General features: G+C 45.1%; 1 protein-coding gene across 4 annotated transcripts in view; it reads right to left on the reverse strand.

Annotated features, from left to right (window-relative positions):
- Positions 1–1,217: 1,217 nt before the first annotated feature.
- The window catches only part of PDE2A (phosphodiesterase 2A), a 678,984-nt gene continuing 659,867 nt past the window's right edge, over positions 1,218–20,334 (reverse strand). For all 4 annotated transcript variants that reach the window (XM_063432647.1, XM_063432656.1, XM_063432664.1 and 1 more), the window contains 3 exons: positions 15,879–15,917; positions 15,535–15,641; positions 1,218–3,171 (listed from right to left, as the gene is read on the reverse strand). In XM_063432647.1, the coding sequence (XP_063288717.1) occupies positions 2,961–3,171; positions 15,535–15,641; positions 15,879–15,917 (357 nt within the window). In that variant the 3' untranslated portion in view covers positions 1,218–2,960. The remainder of the gene's footprint in view (positions 3,172–15,534; positions 15,642–15,878; positions 15,918–20,334) is intronic.

Below are 20,334 nucleotides of genomic sequence, written 5' to 3' on the forward strand. Positions count from 1 at the left end.
CCTTGTTCACCTGATCTGAACCCCATTGAGAACCTGTGGTCCATCATCAAATGTGAGATTTACAAGGAGGGAAAACAGTACACCTCTCTGAACAGTGTCTGGGAGGCTGTGGTTGCTGTTGCACGCAATGTTGATGGTGAACAGATCAAAACACTGACAGAATCCATGGATGGCAGGCTTTTGAGTGTCCTTGCAAAGAAAGGTGGCTATATTGGTCACTGATTTGTTTTTGTTATGTTTTTGAATGTCAGAAATGTATATTTGTGAATGTTGAGATGTTATATTGGTTTCACTGGTAAAAATAAATAATTGAAATGGGTATATATTTGTTTTTTGTTAAGTTGCCTAATAATTATGCACAGTAATAGTCACCTGCACACACAGATATCCCCCTAAAATAGCTATAACTAAAAACAAACTAAAAACTACTTCCAAAAATATTCAGCTTTGATATTAATGAGTTTTTTTGGGTTCATTGAGAACATGGTTGTTGTTCAATAATAAAATTAATCCTCAAAAATACAACTTGCCTAATAATTCTGCACTCCCTGTAGAAGCCTCATCTCTTGCAGTAATGTCAGACCTGCAGCATATCGACTTCTTCAATGTTTCGCATAGAGAAGCTTGGTGATCACTCTATAGCGGGAAATAGTGTACATCCTGCTCCTTGCTATCCGTGAGCAAAAGTTAATGGACAAATTATGCAAAACCTACAAACACTGATGGAAGAACTAGCAGGTTATACCTCGTGCTGAACATTTGTAAATCTAGTTTAAGAACTTTACCTGTGATACAAGAACATCTCAGGCAGTTGTAGCTGACAGAGAAGGTGCTAGTGATAAATGCATATTCTATTTGGTTTGGACTATTTTCAGTAGTTTATTTGTGGGGGTAGTAAATAAGGATCTTATCTTTATTTTCACCTTTGTATCTACAGTCAGAATAGTCTGTGTCTGCTACCTGTTCGCTGGACTCCATATACAGCCAATGGGAGGAGATCTTTATGAATATCTGTGTCTTCCAGTGTGAAGGAGGCCATCTTAGAATTGTGTCACATGCTCATAGCCATGTACTTACAAAAATACAAAATGGACATGCGATTCTTGCAGCCAACCAGAGCCAAGGATTTCATGCTTTCAGCTGATTAACACCCAGCATTCCACTGTGCACAGAAAGAGAAAGGCTTGTGTGGCCCATATGCCAAAAGCAAATGCAGGTTACCTAGAAATCTTTTATTCAACTTTTATAAATAACTGCAGAACAGATGAAACATTTCCGATGCCAATCTCTTGCCAAGTCGGTGACACGTAACATGTACAAAATATCATGAAATCACCAAGAGGACTGCTTAGTTTTCATAAATATATATTTACATATATTTTTTTTCCAACTGAATTTTGGCTTAAATGTTGCAATTTGTTGATTAACTCACCACATTTTAGTATTTTTGAATAAATTTCATAGTGCAGAGACATTGGTTGATTCCTTATCTCCATGTGTCTCATGTAGGTCTAAGCCCAGCTCAGTTTGCACCAACGTCCGACGGTCATTTAGAATGGGATGAACGTTTACATGGGTCATATAGTGATACAAAGTGAGACATTATGCACCAGTGTTTATATTTTCGAAAAATCAATAGCTTTAAATCTATCACTTCTGTCACGGCCACTCCTATAGACCTAAGACACCAGTAATCTAATTGAGGAGAGAAACAGCAGTGCCTGACATACAAATTAAACACAAGAGAAAATTCTTGTTATATATCATAAGCTCATGTCTTATGCTCTAAGTATCATTATCAAAAATAAGCAAAAATACATCCTTTGCAGCGTTATATTTTTAGATCTTACAAGATCCAGTGTTATAGCCCTCCTTACGTCCACCTCCGATATAGTAGTCATGAAAGGAATTCATAAATCAGTGGTTCTGAGACCTGACAACCTGGGCCACCAAAGGGCCAAAGTCTGCAGGGCTTAAGTGTTCTCAAGCAGGGGCTTTGTCATTGAGGGGCAATGCATTGAAATATTACTGAAAGGGTTAAATCCTGAACAGCTAGTGGTTAGTGTGAACAGGATCGAGAACTACTGTCCTATGTCACACCTGCAACATTCCTAATTTAAGCAGCAGCAGTAGTTGGTGATGTGGTGACAAAATGTGGACAATCTGTGACAAACCGCTTAATATATGTGTATAACCCAAGGGTTGAGAGTTGTTTGTTTTTCCTGCTGATGTTTTGGAACTCTCACAGTTTTGGGGTAGCTACAGATGTTGCTTATAGATCCACAAGGTATGTACTAAACTCTACTCGATTTTTTTTCTGTGCCGTTAAAATGTAAATTGATATTATTGGGTTGCTACTGGTTCCTGATAATGTTAGCGTAATCTGTCCAGGAATGGTGGCCCCTGGGCCATAAATATAGGAAATATCACATGGGACAGAGTGTTAGATGGCTGGAGAGTAGGAGGTAGCCAAATATATTTTGAAAGGCAGTACCCTATTCCATAAATAGGATCGCAAATTTTGACCTTTTTGTAAAATGCACCTTAGTCCGTCTCTGGTTTCCGAGGATCCATAGCAGGTGTCTAGTACTTTTAGAATGTTCCACAGCTGAATGTTCTGTGCATGGAGCACCTTTTGAGGCAAAAATATTTTTACAGTGTGGCTCATTCTGGTTGGCTAGACATTATTACCCTATCTTCACTGTGTTACACAGGGTTTGAGGTGGCGCCTCCCACATGTTGTTTTGGCGTAACATACATTGCACTGCACACAGACTGCAAACATCACCGTAGGATTTAACACAATCCTCACACCTCAGGCTGAGGCTAAAAAGCAAAGGACAAGAAAACAGAGTAAAATGTGTGTTCGTTGTCCTTGTAGAGTGTGAAACGCGTGGTGTGTTGTCCTCATACAGCAAGAAACACGTGTTCATCAGTTGGTTGTAGGCACTGACAGAATCTCAGTGTTTATTTCTGTCTACACATCCATTCATCTTCACCTCATCTTCCATACTTTCCTGGATGTCATATTCTTCATCAAGGAAGTCCAACGAGTTATTACTGGGTAACCCTCTAATTGTGAATTTGTGAGAGACGCGGAGCCACTTCTCCCTGTTGGTCGCAACCCTTTCATACAGTTCAGCAGAGCGAGGGAACAGCTCTTTCAGTAACCTGAGAAAATAGAGAGAAAGAGGGGATGCAAAACAGGATTCAACTCATTGTATCAAGCATCAAGTGAAACATTACTGATGAGCGGTCTATATTTGTCTATCAGCCATCCAACTACCCACCAATTCATCCATCCACTTACCCACCCACCCATCTTCCTGCTCACTCACAGAAACCCTTTGAGAGGGTAATAGTACATAGCTGGTGTGGTATAGAAGCACATTGTGCATGTGCTGCCTGATTATAGCAATTGCTGATAAGAGCATTGTTATCTACAAAGAGACTTCTGGTTAGTGACAGAAATGCCAGTTACTGTGAACTGTAAATCAGTGATACAGAGGTTATTTTTCACAGGGCTAGAAATGTATAATAAAGGGTTTAATGAGAACAATAACGCACTGGTACAAATTAGATAATTACATAATGCAGACCCATGCCTTTTAAAATGTCAGGGTATCCAGAGAGTCACACGAGATTGGAGGGGTGATGATCTTATCGTGAGATGGACTTTTGGATTACATACTTTAACTCCATATTGTTTTATTAATGATTTGGAACTTTGTCATTTTTATAGTATGTTTAGAATTTTTTATAATTCTATCTCTTGGATATTTGATTTGTGGATTCCTTATCTTCCATTTTATCTTAGAGCAATATTTACACAGTATGTTTTATGTGGTGCGCACATTGATGTTACAATTCTAAGAACAGCTTTTGGTGTCAGTTTTTATTATTTTTTTTTATCTGACATATATTTATCATGGTCTTAATGTTTTTTAACTTTTATCTTGTCCATTTTGATAAATTAACCATGTTCTATTGATCTCTATTATATGGAAGTAATATAGAGTGTATTTATAGTATTATTGGTTTCTAGTTTATATAATGATGTTGATCTTCTAAATGACAGCTAGACCTATGGACATATGGATTCTTTGAGTAGACTCTTGCGAACCAGATGATCTGGACTATGTTAATTAGAGTTTTTTACTCACAACAATTGGAACTCTCCAAAGGTGTCCTGCTTGCCCTTAAATAATAGGAACAAATAGAGCTGCACTATCACACTGACATCCTGAGGAAACTTATGGCGAAATGCATAGACGTGATGACGCCATAAGGTGGGCAAGCACATGTATCGGTAACGACATTGAATTGACAAAGAGCCCCTTTGAATCGAAGCTTTTTACTCAGCTGACCTGTTGCTAAACCTTCCGGAATTTGTAGCGGTGCACTAGAAGGACAAACTATCCCAATTCCCTCTGACAAGGGGCAGAGAGAAAGATTCCAGTTAATATACAACTGCTGGGGGGGGGGGCTTGGCTTGGGCGCTGATCAGGATGGCCGCATAGAGCATGAGCTCCGCTCCACCGGTCCCAAAATAACCTACTATTAAGCGACTCACAGCACTTATGGGGCGCCACAGACGCATGGATCCCTCCCAAACCCCCAGGAGTTCCCAACCAGGGCACCAGCTTGGCCTGATGGATGGCTTTCTGCAAACGCCGCCTGACACAAGCGCTGAAGCGGAAGGCTCCAAGATGGCGCCCTCCTCCTCTTCCCATGAGGGACCTGCGACCTCCACAATGGAAAGGATATGAGAAGAAATACGTACCATGGCGGCTGCTATGGCCACTAAGTCTGACCTCCTGATTCTTACTACCACAATTCAGGATGCCCTGCGAGCGGAGATGGCGGGAATCCGGACGAAAGGTAACGGCGCAGGCGGGCCGCATCCTGGAAATGTAGCGCGTCTATGAGGCCCAAACGTCACGGCTGGCATCAACAGACACGGCCCTCTCCTGACAAGTTTTACAAATGTGGAGGTCCGTTGAAGATCTGGACAACCGCGGACGTCACTGTAATATAAAAGTTTGTGGGCTACCTGAAGTGGAAGGGGAAGAGAACACGGAGGAAATCCTAACCGGCCTGTTCCGCCTGGATCTAGGGGAAGACCCCAGAATATCAGATATGAACGAGCGCATAGGGCCCTGAGGCCCAAGACGCTGGAGGAAGGCCCACGAGATATGGTCTGCTGCCTACACTCATTCCAGGTGAAGGATGCAATTATGAAAGCAGCTCGATCCAGACCTACCTGGGACTATCACGGAGCGCAGGTCTCGCTGTTCAATGACCTGTCGGCAATCACCCTGGAAGCCAGGAAAGCACTGCGGCCTGTGACCTCGGCCCTACGGGAACGCAACATACAGTATAAATGGGGCTTTCCCTTTGCCCTGCTCGCACAACACCGGAATGGTTGGGCTTCGGTACGTTGGCCAGAAGAGGTCCCCCAGTTCCTGGAGAAACTGGAGCTGTCACCGATCTCGGTACCGGACTCGGTCCTGGGGCTGCTGAGAACAAGGCCCCGACCTCAAAAGCTGCCACGGAGACGCGGAAATCGCTCCCCACCGCGCCCGGCGACTAGACAACGCAATCCCCAGGACGCCCCGGAATAGTATGTATGCTACCGCCCCCCAACTCCACTTTTTAGACCTTGAACAGGTTCCCTCTTGAGGGTAATCAAGCCCCAGGGGCCCATGGGACTAATCACACCAACGCTCACAACCCTTATAACTGCCTACACTCTCCAACCCCCCTGCCAGTGCCTTACCCTTTGCTTGGGGTGGGGGACGGGGGACTCTATTTTATTTTTATTGTGGGTCGGCGAGGGTTTTCCATTCCTGAGCTCAGGCATGCACACAGGTGGCTACCCGCTACGATTCACAATCGGGGTGGGAGATCAGTTGGAGAGACCATGATGCGATAGTGGTCACAAGCTACACCTTCTCAGTGGCCCCCGGTCGATCTGGGGACAACCTGGGATCGATGCTCTGACATATGGGTCTGCTGGATGGAGCGGATAGAAATAGCACATACACAAGGGGGGTACACTGCCCTCATTATAGATACAGGGAAACACCATAGACTCCATATGCTCACGTAACTCACACTCGCATGCATTACCCCCCCCCCCCAAAATAAAAAAGAGGGGGAGAGTAGGGGGTGTAATATAGACGGGCAACACCCGATGTTAACAGAGCCCCAACTACCACGCTACGAATTCGCTCACAAACCAGCATCGAGATCCCAGACGTTGAGCTAGCTGGGAGAGGGGATACCTGGAGAGGGAACACCTGACACCTGCATCATAGGGGTTACTGATGGGAGCGGTCCTGGTGGGCGGGGGGAATGGAATCAGAATGGAAAGCTAAATGGGGGGGAGGGGAGGGATGGAATATTGAATGCTAAATGTTGATTACTGCTGTATGTTTATAGAATTATGTTATTTCTCACCCACTGTTTATAAACTATGTGGCGCTTCCTATAAAAGTACGCACTGTGTTGGGATGCCGGTGGAGTGGGACCACCTTGAGACACACTCCTACGACACACTAACTCTGGGCCCACCCCGAGTCGGACCTGAGCTACGATTCCCAATTTAGACTCGTGCAAAACTTGAACGGCAGAGCCCCAGGTACGCTAACGCTCCGGGCTGGTTACCGGGCTAGCCCCTGGCCACTCCTGCCGTTGCATGAGTGCCACCTCCTCATTGTGGGGAGATTGCGGAACATACTCTCCCTCACTACCTGAGGGGGATTCTCCTCTATGAGGGACCTCTTTTCCCCATCCCTATCCTTCTACATACCACACTTTCACACACTCACTCCTGTCCCGGACCTCTCTGACTTGTTGGGCCCCCCGACCTGACATAAAAGGTGCTGAAAAATATAGTTACTACGCTCCACACCGGACTACACACCTGGTCCCCGACTTAGACTCACAAAATTACTAAGGGAACGAGAGTGCAACAATGCACAGCCGGGGCCCACTTTGGGGATCCCTCCAGCTGACTGCTCCGCTTCGTCCGACACATTGGCCCCTCCGCGGTCTTGTGTCCTCGCTTCGGATCTCGGTGGCAATGCTGCAGGAGATGCACTTCCTGGAGAGCTCGGCACCGAGACTCTAAAGTCGACATTACCCTGTCAATTATTTTAACAACCACCCCATTGGGCGGAAAGCGGGAGTAGCAATTGTCATCTCCACTGAGTTGGAACTTTAAGGAACTGGATAGACTGGTGGATTCACAGGGTCGATTTCTCTTCCTAAAGGGTACCATCGCCAACAGGATTTACACTCTGGCATCAATATACGTACCCAACACGAAACAGGCGCAATACCTCAGCGGAACATTGAGTAAACTACAGGGCTTCTCCGAAGGAACGTTACTGGTTGGACTCGTCAACGGGTCATAGCTGCCTCTCACAACTTAAAAATTCGATCCATACGCAAATCAATACAGGGATTGGGCCTAGTGGATTGCTGGAGGACGCTTTACCGAAACGTAAAAGACTACACACATTACTCTGCCCTTCATGACCGCTGTGCATGGATAGACTACGTACTAATACAATGATTGACCCAGCCACATGGTCGGATCATGGACCTGTTCTCATTGAGATGGAATCCCCATTGTTCAGACCGGCTACGTGGACCTGGCGCCGGAACAATTCCTTTCTTCAGGACACAGCCGTGACGAAGGAGATCTTCCGGGAACTAAATAACTACTTCCAGGACAATGGGTTGGACGACACCAAACCGATAACGGTATGGGATGCCCACAAGAGCGTTATACGAGGCACACTCATTGGCATCGCCTCACGTAAAAAGAAAGCGGCAATGGCAGAAATTACCGAACTGTACAGGACCATATCCCACCTGGAACTCCAACAAAAGATCACAACTGGTCGATACTTATGGGAAACTAATGGATGCCAGACGGCGGCTGACGGAACTTCTCACGCGGCGATACTATTGCTCCTTACAATACTCCAAGAACTTTTTCTACTCTCATGCGAATAAGGGAGGTAAATACCTCGCCCGTCTTTTAAAGGGCGACATCCCGCGCACGCAGGAGTGAAAGTTACGCACGTCAACAGGGACCCTGACAGCCTTCCCGGAGGAAATCGCTGCCAAATTCTGCAACTAATATAGCACTTTGTATAACCTCCCTGCGCCGGGGGGGTCTCTCCCGGAGCCGGACGTCCCCACGTAAACACAGGAATATCTACACGCCAACATTCGAAAGCGCATGAACCTCGATACGGCGAACTCATTGGAGGAACCACTTAGCATCGAAGAACTGGCCGGGGCCTTATAGAATACGAGATCCGGCAGAGCGCCAGGACCCGATGGACTCTCCACGGGATACTACAAACACTTTGCAGGGACCCTCCTACCATGGCTTGCGAAAGCTATTAACTCCGTAGCGAAAGGAGAACGCTTCGGATTGGAATCAATGGCCGCTACCGGAAGGACCCAGTACACTGTGGCAGCTACCGCCCGATCTCCCTACTAAACGTGGACACCAAACTCTTCACGAAAGTGTTGACAACAAGAATACAATGGGTATTGCCAAGTTTGATCCACGCTGATCAAACTGGCTTTATTCCTAGCCGAGAGGCACGTGATAGCACATTACACCTTTTCTCTATCCAACACCATGCCCGAAAACACCGGAAACCTCTAATGTTACTATCTACAGACGCCGAGAAGGCATTTGATCGGGTCAACTGGGCATACATGCTGCAAACCCTGAGGGGAATGGGATTGGGAGGGCGGGCCCTCGCTTGGATCTCAGCCATATACGATTTGCCACGGGCAACAGTAAGAGTGAATGAGCGCTGAGCTCTAGCTTCGGGATCACCAATGGAACCAGGCAGGGATGCCCCCTGTCCCCACTTCTATTCGCCATGTCCCTAGAACCGCTGCTCCAATCGATCCGACAGAACCCTGACATCACAGGATACTCCTGGGGAGACACGGAACACAAAGTGGCGGCGTATGCGGACGATCTCCTATTCTTTGTATCAAACCCTAGGATTACAATGCCCAGCTTGCTCTCGGAGTTTAAACGCTTCGGCCGGATATCAGGATTTAAACTCAATCTACCAAAATGTGAAGTGCTGAACGTCTCCCTCCCGACAGAAGAATATACCAACCTCAGCACGTCGTTCCTGTTCCATTGGTGCTCGGACAGAATGAGCTATCTAGGCATCTGGGTGACTACAGACCCGCGGGAGATCTATCGACACAACTTTGCGACCCTATTGTGTAAAATTGTAACAGGCCTGGAAAAATGGGCATATCCACGTTACATGGCACAACCGGATAGCGGTACTGAAAATTAATGTGCTGCCACGGATACTGTACTTATTTCAGACCTTACCGCTGGCGCTGCCGGCAACATTCTTCGCCACTTTGAAATCGGCGGTCACCCGGTACGTCTGGAGGGGAGAGAGGTCCCAATTGCGTCATGAAATATTATGCATGACCCAGACTTCAAAAGATACCATCAAGCTGCCACATTGCAGCGAGTTCTGGAGTGGCACATGTCTGAAACCCCAAAGCACTGGGTGTCCCTAGATAGGGAGGGAGACGTGGCGAACCTGAAGTAGAAAGTGTGGCTGGGAGGAACAGGCCGCGGCTCCGGGAGCGACGGAGACCTGGTACAACAGACGTTGAAAACATGGGACTCGATCAGAGAAATTCAGCAGATCTCCCTGACACCTTGCCCCCGATCACACACAATCCCGACATAAGGGGCGGTCCCCCCATGAGTGCATGGAGGTTCCTGGGGAACGAAGCATATATACCGATACACAAAGTCCTGCAAGAATAATCTCTACGGAACCTGGAGTCGCTACTAGAGGATAGACCAAGGACAACCATGATATCCTTTCGTTATATGCAATTGAAGCACTACTTTGACTCACTTCCACATAAGGAACGACTGCGAAGGTACCTAACTTGGTTCGAAGATCATTGCACGCGTGGAGTCTCGCTCGACAAGGCAATCTCAGTCCTCTATCAATATCTCCTTACGGGGAACAACACAGATTACAATACCTTCCAAAGACAATGGGAGGAACTCCTTAACAGAACTTTTACACCCACACAATGGGAAAAGCGCTGTTATGGCAATATAAAAGTTCGTCCAGCTCCCACTACCAGGAGGTTAATTACAAACTAATCTCCCTCTGGTACAGGAGCCCGGTTTTGTTGCACAAAGTGTTCCCGAACACCCCTCCGACGTGTTGGAGATGCATGGAGAGTAGAGGAACACTGATACACATTTGGTGGGAATGCAGGGAAATTACCCCATACTGGAACCAAATCAAGACGGAAGTACAGACAATCCTGGGAGATGAAACGGAATAGTCGGCCGAACTTGTACTATTACACATATCCTCACAAACAATCTCTAGGCACAAGAAATCGATTTTGCGACACCTGGTAAACGCTGCCAAGTCTCTTGTGCCAGTTTACTGGAAGAGGACTGAAATCCCCACGTGGGGGGAATGGATTCAAAGGGTTGAGGACATCCAGGTGGCAGAGGCGTTCCGGGCTTCCATGGCAGGAAGGGGGAGCGTACACGCGGAGGCATGGCAGCCATGGTTCTTGTTCAGGGCGGGATGTGGGCTGGGGGGCGGACGGCGGAGCAATGCCCATTTCCCACCCTCACTTGAACATATATCATTGGACTTTCTTCATATGATAGAGACCACTGAGAACACCTGACGACACCACATTGATACAACCAAGAGAGTGGGGGGGTCCTGGAAGGGGACGGAGAGGAGAAACTACATTAGGACACATGCAAGGTCATTCTACAATCAGTTTTTCTGTCCCAAACAGTAGGATTCACGACCACCCTGCGGCTCACTGCGAGGTAAACGCCTGGGGGTATAGGGTACACAAGTCCCAATCTAAACCTATGACAAATGTAATACACCCAATAAGACCATCAGGAGTAAGCCACTCATATAACACCCTTTACACTGAACACTGGGGGACACCCACAACAGTGGCCATACAGGGGTATCTGATGCTCCCCAGGGAAAAGAAAAGCCACATACCACAAACAACGACCCACAACAGATATGGGGTGGGTACTACCCTCACCACCCTTCCCTATATTTATCCTACTATTCACACACATATCCCATTACCTTCCTAAGAGGTACCAACCTCGATGGTACATACCCCGAAATTGAGAGAAAAGAGAACCTAACTCGTATTGACACCTGGGAGTAACCTATACCCAGGAAAAATGTAACGTACTCAACAGATGCATTGGACACAACCCTGATCTTTACGCTGGCTTATGGCTGTCATTCATCACATATGAGACGAAGCTAATTATATGTTTGGCAATACACTGAGACTAATGTTAACGTCTATAGTTTATGTGAACCACTTGAAAATGTATACACTTTATATCTTGTTGTTTGTATACGGAGGACTGCGCTCCTCAATTAATTACCTGTGTTACCTCAATAAAAACAGATTTACAAAAAAATATATACAACTGCTGGTTTAACAGTACACACGAGAGTTCAACTGCATATACTCACAATCAGTGATGGTGATATTATTGTGATTTAAAAAAAAAAAATCAATGTATTTATGTTTGAAAAGTTTGCAATGAAGCTTATAGAGCTCATAGTTTTAGTTATTGATATTTTTAAATATATGAATAAACCTTAGCCTATTTACACCGTCAATTTCTTGGTATACTGCCATTTGTTATTTAAGTACATTTTCACGTTTTAGAGTTATTGTTTTCTAGTAATTATAAAAAAAAATTGTATATCCTAACAGCACTCCACTATTATATATATTACTTTATTTATGACTTGTACGTCAACCTGATATCTAGAGAGGAATATCTTCAAGGAACAAAGATGTTCTATTGGCACTCTATTGTTGTATGTATAGGTCAATAGAGGTTATTATTATTATTATTATTATTATTGCCATTTACATAGCTCCAACATATTCCATGGCGTTTTACAATATTATTAGAGGGGGGATGTAACTATAAATAGGACAATTACAAGAAATCTTACATTCTATAGGAGGTGGGGTATAAAACACATAAGGACAGGAAATAGGTCACTCTGGGAGGCCATAAGCTTTCCTAAAGAGATGGGTTTTAAAGCACTTATTAAAGACTAGGGAAAAGTCAGATGGCAGTAGGCAGGCTATTCCATAGGAAGGGAGACGGCCACGAGAAGTCCTGCAAGCGCGAGTTGGCTGTACGCATGCAAGCAGCGGACAGGAGAAGGTCACGGGCAGAGCAAAGGGAACGAGGAGGGGCATACCTATGGATCTGTGAAGAGATATAAGAGGGGCTAGAATTGTTCAGGGCTTTATAGGTATGGGTTAGCACTTTGAATTGATTCCTAAAGGATACAGGAAGCCAATGTAAGGCCTGGCAGAGGGGTAAGGTGTGAGAGGACCAACTAGAGAGGAAAATCAGTCTGGCGGCAGCATTCATTACAGACTATAGCGGGGCAATACGGCTTATGGGAAGACCAATTAGGAGAGGGTTACAATAATCCACGCAGGAAATTACCGTATATACTCGAGTATAAGCCGACCCGAATATAAGCCGAGGCCCCTAATTTTACCCAAAAAAACTGGGAAAACGTATTGACTCGAGTATAAGACTAGGGTGGGAAATGCAGCAGCTACTGGTAAATTTCTAAATAAAAATAGATCCTAAAAAAATTATATTAATTGAATATTTATTTACAGTGTGTGTATATAATGAATGCAGTGTGTGCGTATGAATGCAGTGTGTGCGTATGAATGCAGTGTGTGTGTATGAGTGCAGTGTGTGTATGAGTGCATTGTGTGTGTGTATATATTAATTGAATATTTATTTACAGTGTGTGTATATAATGAATGCAGTGTGTGCGTATGAGTGCAGTGTGTATGAGTGCAGTGTGTGTATGTATGAGTGCAGTGTGTGTGTGTATGAGTGCAGTGTGTGTGTGTATGAGTGCAGTGTGTGTGTGTATGAGTGCAGTGTGTGTGTGTATGAGTGCAGTGTGTGTGTGTATGAGTGCAGTGTGTGTGTGTATGTGTGCAGTGTGTGTGTATGAGTGCAGTGTGAGTGCAGTGTGTGTGTATGAGTGCAGTGTGTGTGTATGAGTGCAGTGTGTGTATGAATGCAGTGTGTGAATGCAGTGTGTGAGTGCAGTGTGTGTATGAGTGCAGTGTGTGTATGAATGCAGTGTGTGTATGAATGCAGTGTGTGAGTGCAGTGTGTGTATGCAGTGTGTGTATGAGTGCAGTGTGTATGAGTGCAGTGTGTGTATGAATGCAGTGTGTGAGTGCAGTGTGTGTATATGAATGAAGTGTGAGTGTGTGTGATGCAGTGTGTGTTTGTGTATGTGTTGGTGGGGGTGGGCATTTTGAATGTTATATTATTATTTATTTTATTTATTATTATTTTATTTTTTAATATTATTTTTTTTTTTTATTATTTTTTTTTTCGTCCCCCCTCCCTGCTTGCTAGCTGGCCAGGGAAGGGGGATCTTACTCCCTGGTGGTCCAGTGGCATTGGCAGTTCAGTGGGGGGGAGAGGGGGGCTGGCAGAGCTGTAACTTACCTGTCCTGCAGCTCCTGTCAGCTCTCTCCTCCTCCGCGCCGTCCGGTCAGCTCTTCTGTCAGCTCCCACTGTAAATCTCGGCTGCGGCTCTCGCGAGAGACTTACACTGGGAGCTGACCGAGGTGCTGAACGGACGGCCCGGAGGAGGAGGAAGCTGACAGGAGCTGCAGGAGAGGTAAGTATACTCTCTGACAGCCCCCACAGTCCCTGTCTGTATTATGGCAATGCAAATTGCCATAATACAGACTATTGACTCGAGTATAAGCCGAGTTGGGGTTTTTCAGCACAAAATATGTGCTGAAAAACTCGGCTTATACTCGAGTATATACGGTACTAGAGCATGGACAAGCTCCTTGGTAGCATCTTGTGTAAGAAAGGGGCGGATGCGGGCTATGTTTTTAAGATGGAATCTACAGGATTTAGCAACATACTAGATGTGAGGCTCAAAGGTGAGGCCAGAATCAAGACAGCACGCTTGCAGGGATGGACTTCTGTGGATACCACTAACTTGAAGAGAGAGCAAAAGAGGAGAGTCAGTATTATGAGGAGGAAAGACAAGGAGCTCAGTTTTAGAGAGATTTAGTTTCAGAAAGCAGGAGGACATCCAGTCAGAGATGGAAGAAAGGCAAGCAGTGACACGTTGTAGTACGGCAGGGGAGAGCTCCGAGGAGGAGAGATATATCTGGATGTCATCAGTGTACAGGTGGTAGTGGAATCCAAATAAGGTAATAAGTTTGCCAAGAGAGGCAGTATAAAGAGAAAATAGAAGTGGACCAAGGACAGAACCTTGGGGACTCCAACCGAGACAGGATGAGGGGAGGAGGTATCCTTGGAAAAGGAGACACTGAATGAGCGTTGGGAGAGATAGGAGTAAAACCAAGAGAGGACAGTGTCACAGAGACCGAGTGATTGAAGAGTTTGAAGAAGGAGAGCATGATAAATTGTGTCAAAGGCAGCAGAGAGATCAATAAGAATTAGTATGGAGTAGTGGCCTTTGGATTTAGTTGCGATTAGGTCGTTAGTAACTTTGATAAGAGCAGTCTCAGTAGAGTGGAGAGGGTGGAAGCCAGATTGAAGAGGGTCAAGGAGAGAGTTGGAATTGAGGACGTGAGACATACGGGTAAAGACAAGTCTTTCCAGAAGCTTTAAGGAAAAAGGTAGCAGGGACGATAGTTAGAGGGGGAGGACGGCTCAAGAGATGAGATGTTTTTTTCAGGATAGGTACCACAGTGGCATGTTTACGGTCAGCAGGGACGCCAGAAAAGAGATGTTGTTGGTGAGAGGGTTCAGAAGGTGTGAAGCTGCCGAATTATATATTTTCAATTTTTGTGGTCCATGTAGTTATTATTATTATACCGATTTGCAAGTAAAGGTGGTTTGGATTTGTTTCCCAGTTTTTCCTACATCTGTAACATATAGCGCTTTTTACAGTATCATTACATACTGGAAAATGCTAAAACTTAGTTCGACTACTCCATAAACTGTAGAAACAGATCGGGTAAGACTGCTCATGAATAAAGCTCAAAGATCTGATAAAAAGTATAGGATCCCAAACATAGAGGAGTCTCCCAGTGACACGACTTTTGACCAAACTCGTATTAATAAACTTTCCAGAGATTGCTAACAGAATGTTTTTGGTGTGGATAGACTGATAAATGATTACAGGGATAGTTGCCCTATCACTCCAGGCAAAGTGGATTAAATAGCCCTATCTCTGTACCTTAAATACTTTTACATATTATTAGAACAGGTTTCTGCCATGCAGTATTCACTCCTAGAAGATTATGGAGTATGGTGAGGCACTTATAGGTAAGTGACTGTTTTGTCCCTAGTGGGATGAGCATGTTTGTAGGAATGATCATCAGGAATAAGTTCAGAATTTGCGTTTAGCGCAGTATTGGACTCACTTGTATATGGGCATGGCGATGTGCTCCATGAAGCTGATCTGCAGCTCTGGGATGTAGGCCTTTTCCCGATCCATCATCTCACTGGGTCGATTTCCCATGGCTTTCTCCTACAAGTAGACAAGGGATACCATTAAACTGGGATGTGCTCACAGGCTGCTAAAATAAATGAATCATTTGCCATTACTGCTTAAAGCAATGCAGAGCAGGCCTTCTAAAAAGAAACTGTGTATCTATTATCACCATGACTGACCCACGTTTCAGCGTCCTCTGCTTCCGAGGATACAGAGGATCATGTGATACTTTGGTGACATTAATTATTACATGAACATCAGGACATTCCTTACCAGGTCTCCCTGAGAGAAGAATTCTTTGTAGATGAGTTCCTGCAATAGAAAACAAAAAGAGATGAGTGTTCAGCTCCTTCCCTTGCATGTAGCGCTGTGAGTGTGCATGTAGTGCTGATTTTGCCACTCCCCTTGTCCACCCTTTATTCCTCTTTTGTAGCCCTCCATTCTTTCCTTCTTGGATTGGGAGGTGGGTGGGCTGTAGCTAAGAGACGAGCGGTCACTGAGCTAATCTCACCACTTGTGTACACTTTTACCATGCACATGAAGTAACATTCACTGCTTTTGTGACAGAAGGATTGCATTTAAGGCTTCTCTAGAAGGTGAAGCTGATTGATGCATGTGTGGCACTCGATGTGCGTGTCCTACGTTACATAGTTTCATATCTGAAAAGAGACGTGCGCCCATCAAGTTCAGCCTTTCTCACATCTGCTTTTGCTGTTGATCCAAAAGCCCAGTTTGAAGCGCTTCCAATTTTGCAACAAACTTAAAGGGACACCATGGTCACCCAGACCACTTCAGCTCAATGGTTTTAACCCTCCAGATGTAAACATAGCAGTTTCAGAGAAACTGCTATGTTTACATTTGGGGTTAATCCAGCCTCTAGTGGCTGTCTTCCGGACAGCCACTAGAGGCGTATCTGCGACGCTGGAGGCATATTATGCCTCTATCGCGCAGACCGTCCATAGGAAAGCATTGAGAAATGCTTTCCTATGGACACTTTGAATGCGAGCGCGGCACTTGCCACGCGTGCGCATTCGGCTTTGCTGACGTCGGCAGAGGGAGCTGAAGTTGGCGGGGGAGGAGAGGTCACCAGCGCCGAGGGAGCCTGGCGCTCAATTAAAGTAAATAGCTAAAGGGGTTTTAACCCCTTCAGCACCATGGGTGGGGGACCCTGAGGGTGGGGGCACCCTCAGGGCACTATAGTGTCAGATAAACTGGTTTGTTTTCCTGACACTATAGTGACCCTTTACCCTTTAGAATCTCAGACTGATTTGTCCTTGGATCAAGAAGCTATTACCTTACCAATTAAAGATTATAAGCATGAAAATGATGTTTTTGCAAGTATTCATCCAATTGTTGTTTAAACATCTGTGTAGACTCTGATAAAACCATCTCTTCAGGCAGAGAATTCCATGTCCTTATTGTTCTTACTGTAAAAAACTTTAGACTAAATCTCCTTTCATTCAGTCTAAATGTGTGACCTCATGTCCTATGTATATTCCTGTTTATAAATACATTTCCAGGGAATTGTTTGTAGTGGCACTCGAATAGATTTGCATAATCCTATCGTATCCTCTCTGAGGCACTGTTTTTCCCAACTAAAGAGTTTTACATTTGTTAACCTGTCTTCATAACTAAAATGTTTCATTCCTTTTATTTTGTAGCCTGGCTCTGCACTTTTTTGTACCAGTGTGGTTGTACCAGTGATTTATGAAGAGGCAAAATGATATTCTCAACCCAAGGATTATTTATACATAACAATACCTTAGGGCATTAGCCACTGCTAATTGACATTGCATATTGTTGCCTAGTTTATTGTCTATAACAATTCCCAAATCCTTCTCGTGTGTTGTTATCCATAATTCACTACCATTTAGGGTATAAGTTGCTTGTTCATTTTTTAACGCAAATCTGCCATTTGAGTGCCTAGTCCCCCAATCTATCTAAATCAATCTGCAGAAAAGTAATATCCAACAATGCTTACTATGGACATGCCTGGACCTTGGACAAGGAACAGATTAAGTGGCATGATGTCAGAAAAGGCAGGAGAATGATCGGGGAGAACTTAGTTCGGGACTGGATTCAAAGCTACTTTTAATCCCTATTTTAATCACTTTAAGATAAAAAACTGGAAGCAGGGCTGTTAAACATTGCCAATTAAACTAAGACAATGTAAAAGAGGTTCAAGTAACTCTATAAAAGGACACATTTAGCCAACAAATGGCTCAGTTTGATAGATGCTCTTGATGAATAGCTGAACTACAAGAGAGGTAGCTAATACTGCTTCCTGATTATATACATGTTGGTATTAAATCGAAATAGCATGTGTTATGTGATTAATGATTGGGTTTGGATTCATCACATCTCATGAATATATCAGAAGCCAAGCCATGCTCTGCAGTAGAATGTCATAATTAGGCTTTCATTTCCACCCGCTGATTACTCTGAGATTCCATGTAGCACTGAATACATTTCTCTTTGTCCACATGTGTTATGTAAATTCAGACCGAAGGGTTAATGAAAGAGCTCATTACTTTCTGAGTCTGTTGACCTGCTAATTAAGACTGTCACAAATCATTCTCGTTTGAAACACTATTGGCCCATCTGGTGTATGCATTCGCAAATCTCAGACCGATTATTTATGTATGATTTTATATAGAGCAAGTAAGCAGTCTACACTGATCAGCCACAACATAAAAAACACCTGCCTAGAGGTCCCTCTCGTCCTGCCAAAACAGCTCTGATACGTCGAGGCATGGACTCCACAAGCCCTCTGAACGTGTCCTGTGGTATCTGGCACCAAGACATTAGCAGCAGATCCTTTTAAGTCCTACATGTTGCAAGGTTAGGCCTCCATGCATCATATTTGTTGTTTCAGTACATCCCACAGATACTCGATTGGGCTGAGATCTGGGAAATATGGAGGCCAAGACAATGCCTTGAACTCTTTGTCATGTTCCTCAAACCATTTTTGAACATTTTTTTCAGGGATCACTATCCAGATGAAAGAGGTCACTGGTCTGCAATAATCTCAAAATAACATCCACATGAATGTCAGGACCCAAGGTTTCCCAGAAGTACATTGCCCACAGCATAACACTGCCTCCACTGGCCTACATTCTTCCCATAGTGCTTCCTGCTGCTATCGTCCCCAGTTAAATGACACACACACCCTGCAATCCATCAGATCTAAAAGAAAACATGATTTATTAGACTAGGCAACCTTCTTCCATTGCCCCATGGTCCAGATCTGACACTCATGTTTAATACGCTTTTGGAGGTGGACAGAGGTCATTATGGGCACCTTACAGCTTCCACTGGAAGGTTATTCCAGGTATCTACTACTCTTTCTATATCACTGTTACCGCTCTCACTGGCAGGCTATTCCAGGTATCTACTACCCTTTCTATATCACTGTTACTGCTCTCACTGGCAGGCTATTCCAGGTATCTACTACTCTTTCTATATCACTGTTACCGCTCCCACTGGAAGGCTATTCCAGGTATCTACTACTCTTTCTATATCACTGTTACCGCTCCCACTGGAAGGCTATTCCAGGTATCTACTACTCTTTCTATATCACTGTTACTGCTCTCACTCTTCATATTCCGGCCCCAGTTTCATTAAGCTGCGCGCAGGGGCGGGGGAGCAGAGACAGAAGAGCCAGCTCCCCCAGCGGCCGCCAGAAGAGCCAGCTCCCCCAGCGGCCGCCAGAAGAGCCAGCTCCCCCAGCGGCCGCCAGAAGAGCCAGCTCCCCCAGCGGCCGCCAGAAGAGCCAGCTCCCCCATGCGGCCGCCATCAGACTGAGCTCCCCATGCGGCCGCCAGCACACAGGTAGCAATTATGTGTGTCAGTGTGAGTGTATGTGTGTGTGTCTGTGTCATGGTGTGTGAGTGTCTGTCTGTGTCATTGTGTGTGTGTGTGTCATGGTGTGTGTGTCTGTCTGTGTCATGCAATGTGTGTCTGTGTCATTGTGTGTGTGTGTCTGTCATTTAATGTGTGTGTCTGTGTCACGGTCTGTCTGTGTCATGGTGTGTGTGTTTGTCATGGTGTGTGTGTCTGTCTGTGTCATGTAATGTGTGTCTGTCTGTGTCAAGGTGTGTGTGTGTCTGTGTCACGGTCTCTCTGTGTCATGGTGTGTGTGTGTCTGTGTGTCATGGTGTGTGTGTCTGTGTCATGTAATGTGTGTCTGTGTCATGGTGTGTGTGTCACGGTCTCTGTGTCGTGGTGTGTGTGTCTGTCTGTGTCATATAATGTGTGTCTGTGTCACGGTGTGTGTGTGTCTGTGTCACGGCCTGTCTGTGTTATGGTGTGTGTGTGTCTTTTTTAAGGTGTGTGTATGTCATGGTGTGTGTGTCTCTGTCATGGTGTGTGTGTGTCTGTCTGTGTCATGGTGTGTGTCTGTCATGGTGTGTGTGTGTTTCTGTCTCTGCCACGGTGTGTGTGTGTTTCTCTCTGTGTCACGGTGTGTGTCTGTCATGGTATGTGTGTGTGTATGTGTATTTTTACTCACTTTTTTTTCCCCCACGTCGTGCTGGTCTCCCCTTGACTGGCCCTGCCTCTATGGCTGAGATCATCAAGCTTGATGATCTCAGCCAATCTGCACTGACACAGGAAGCACCTCTAGTCACCGTCTGAGTGTCTGTCACTAGGAAGCAATGTAAACACTGCCTTTTCTCTAAAAAGTCAGTGTTCACATTGAAAAGCCTGCAGGGACAGGCTATAGACACCA

The sequence above is a fragment of the Pelobates fuscus genome, chromosome 1 (assembly GCF_036172605.1).
Source record: "Pelobates fuscus isolate aPelFus1 chromosome 1, aPelFus1.pri, whole genome shotgun sequence".
Lineage (NCBI taxonomy): Eukaryota > Metazoa > Chordata > Amphibia > Anura > Pelobatidae > Pelobates > Pelobates fuscus.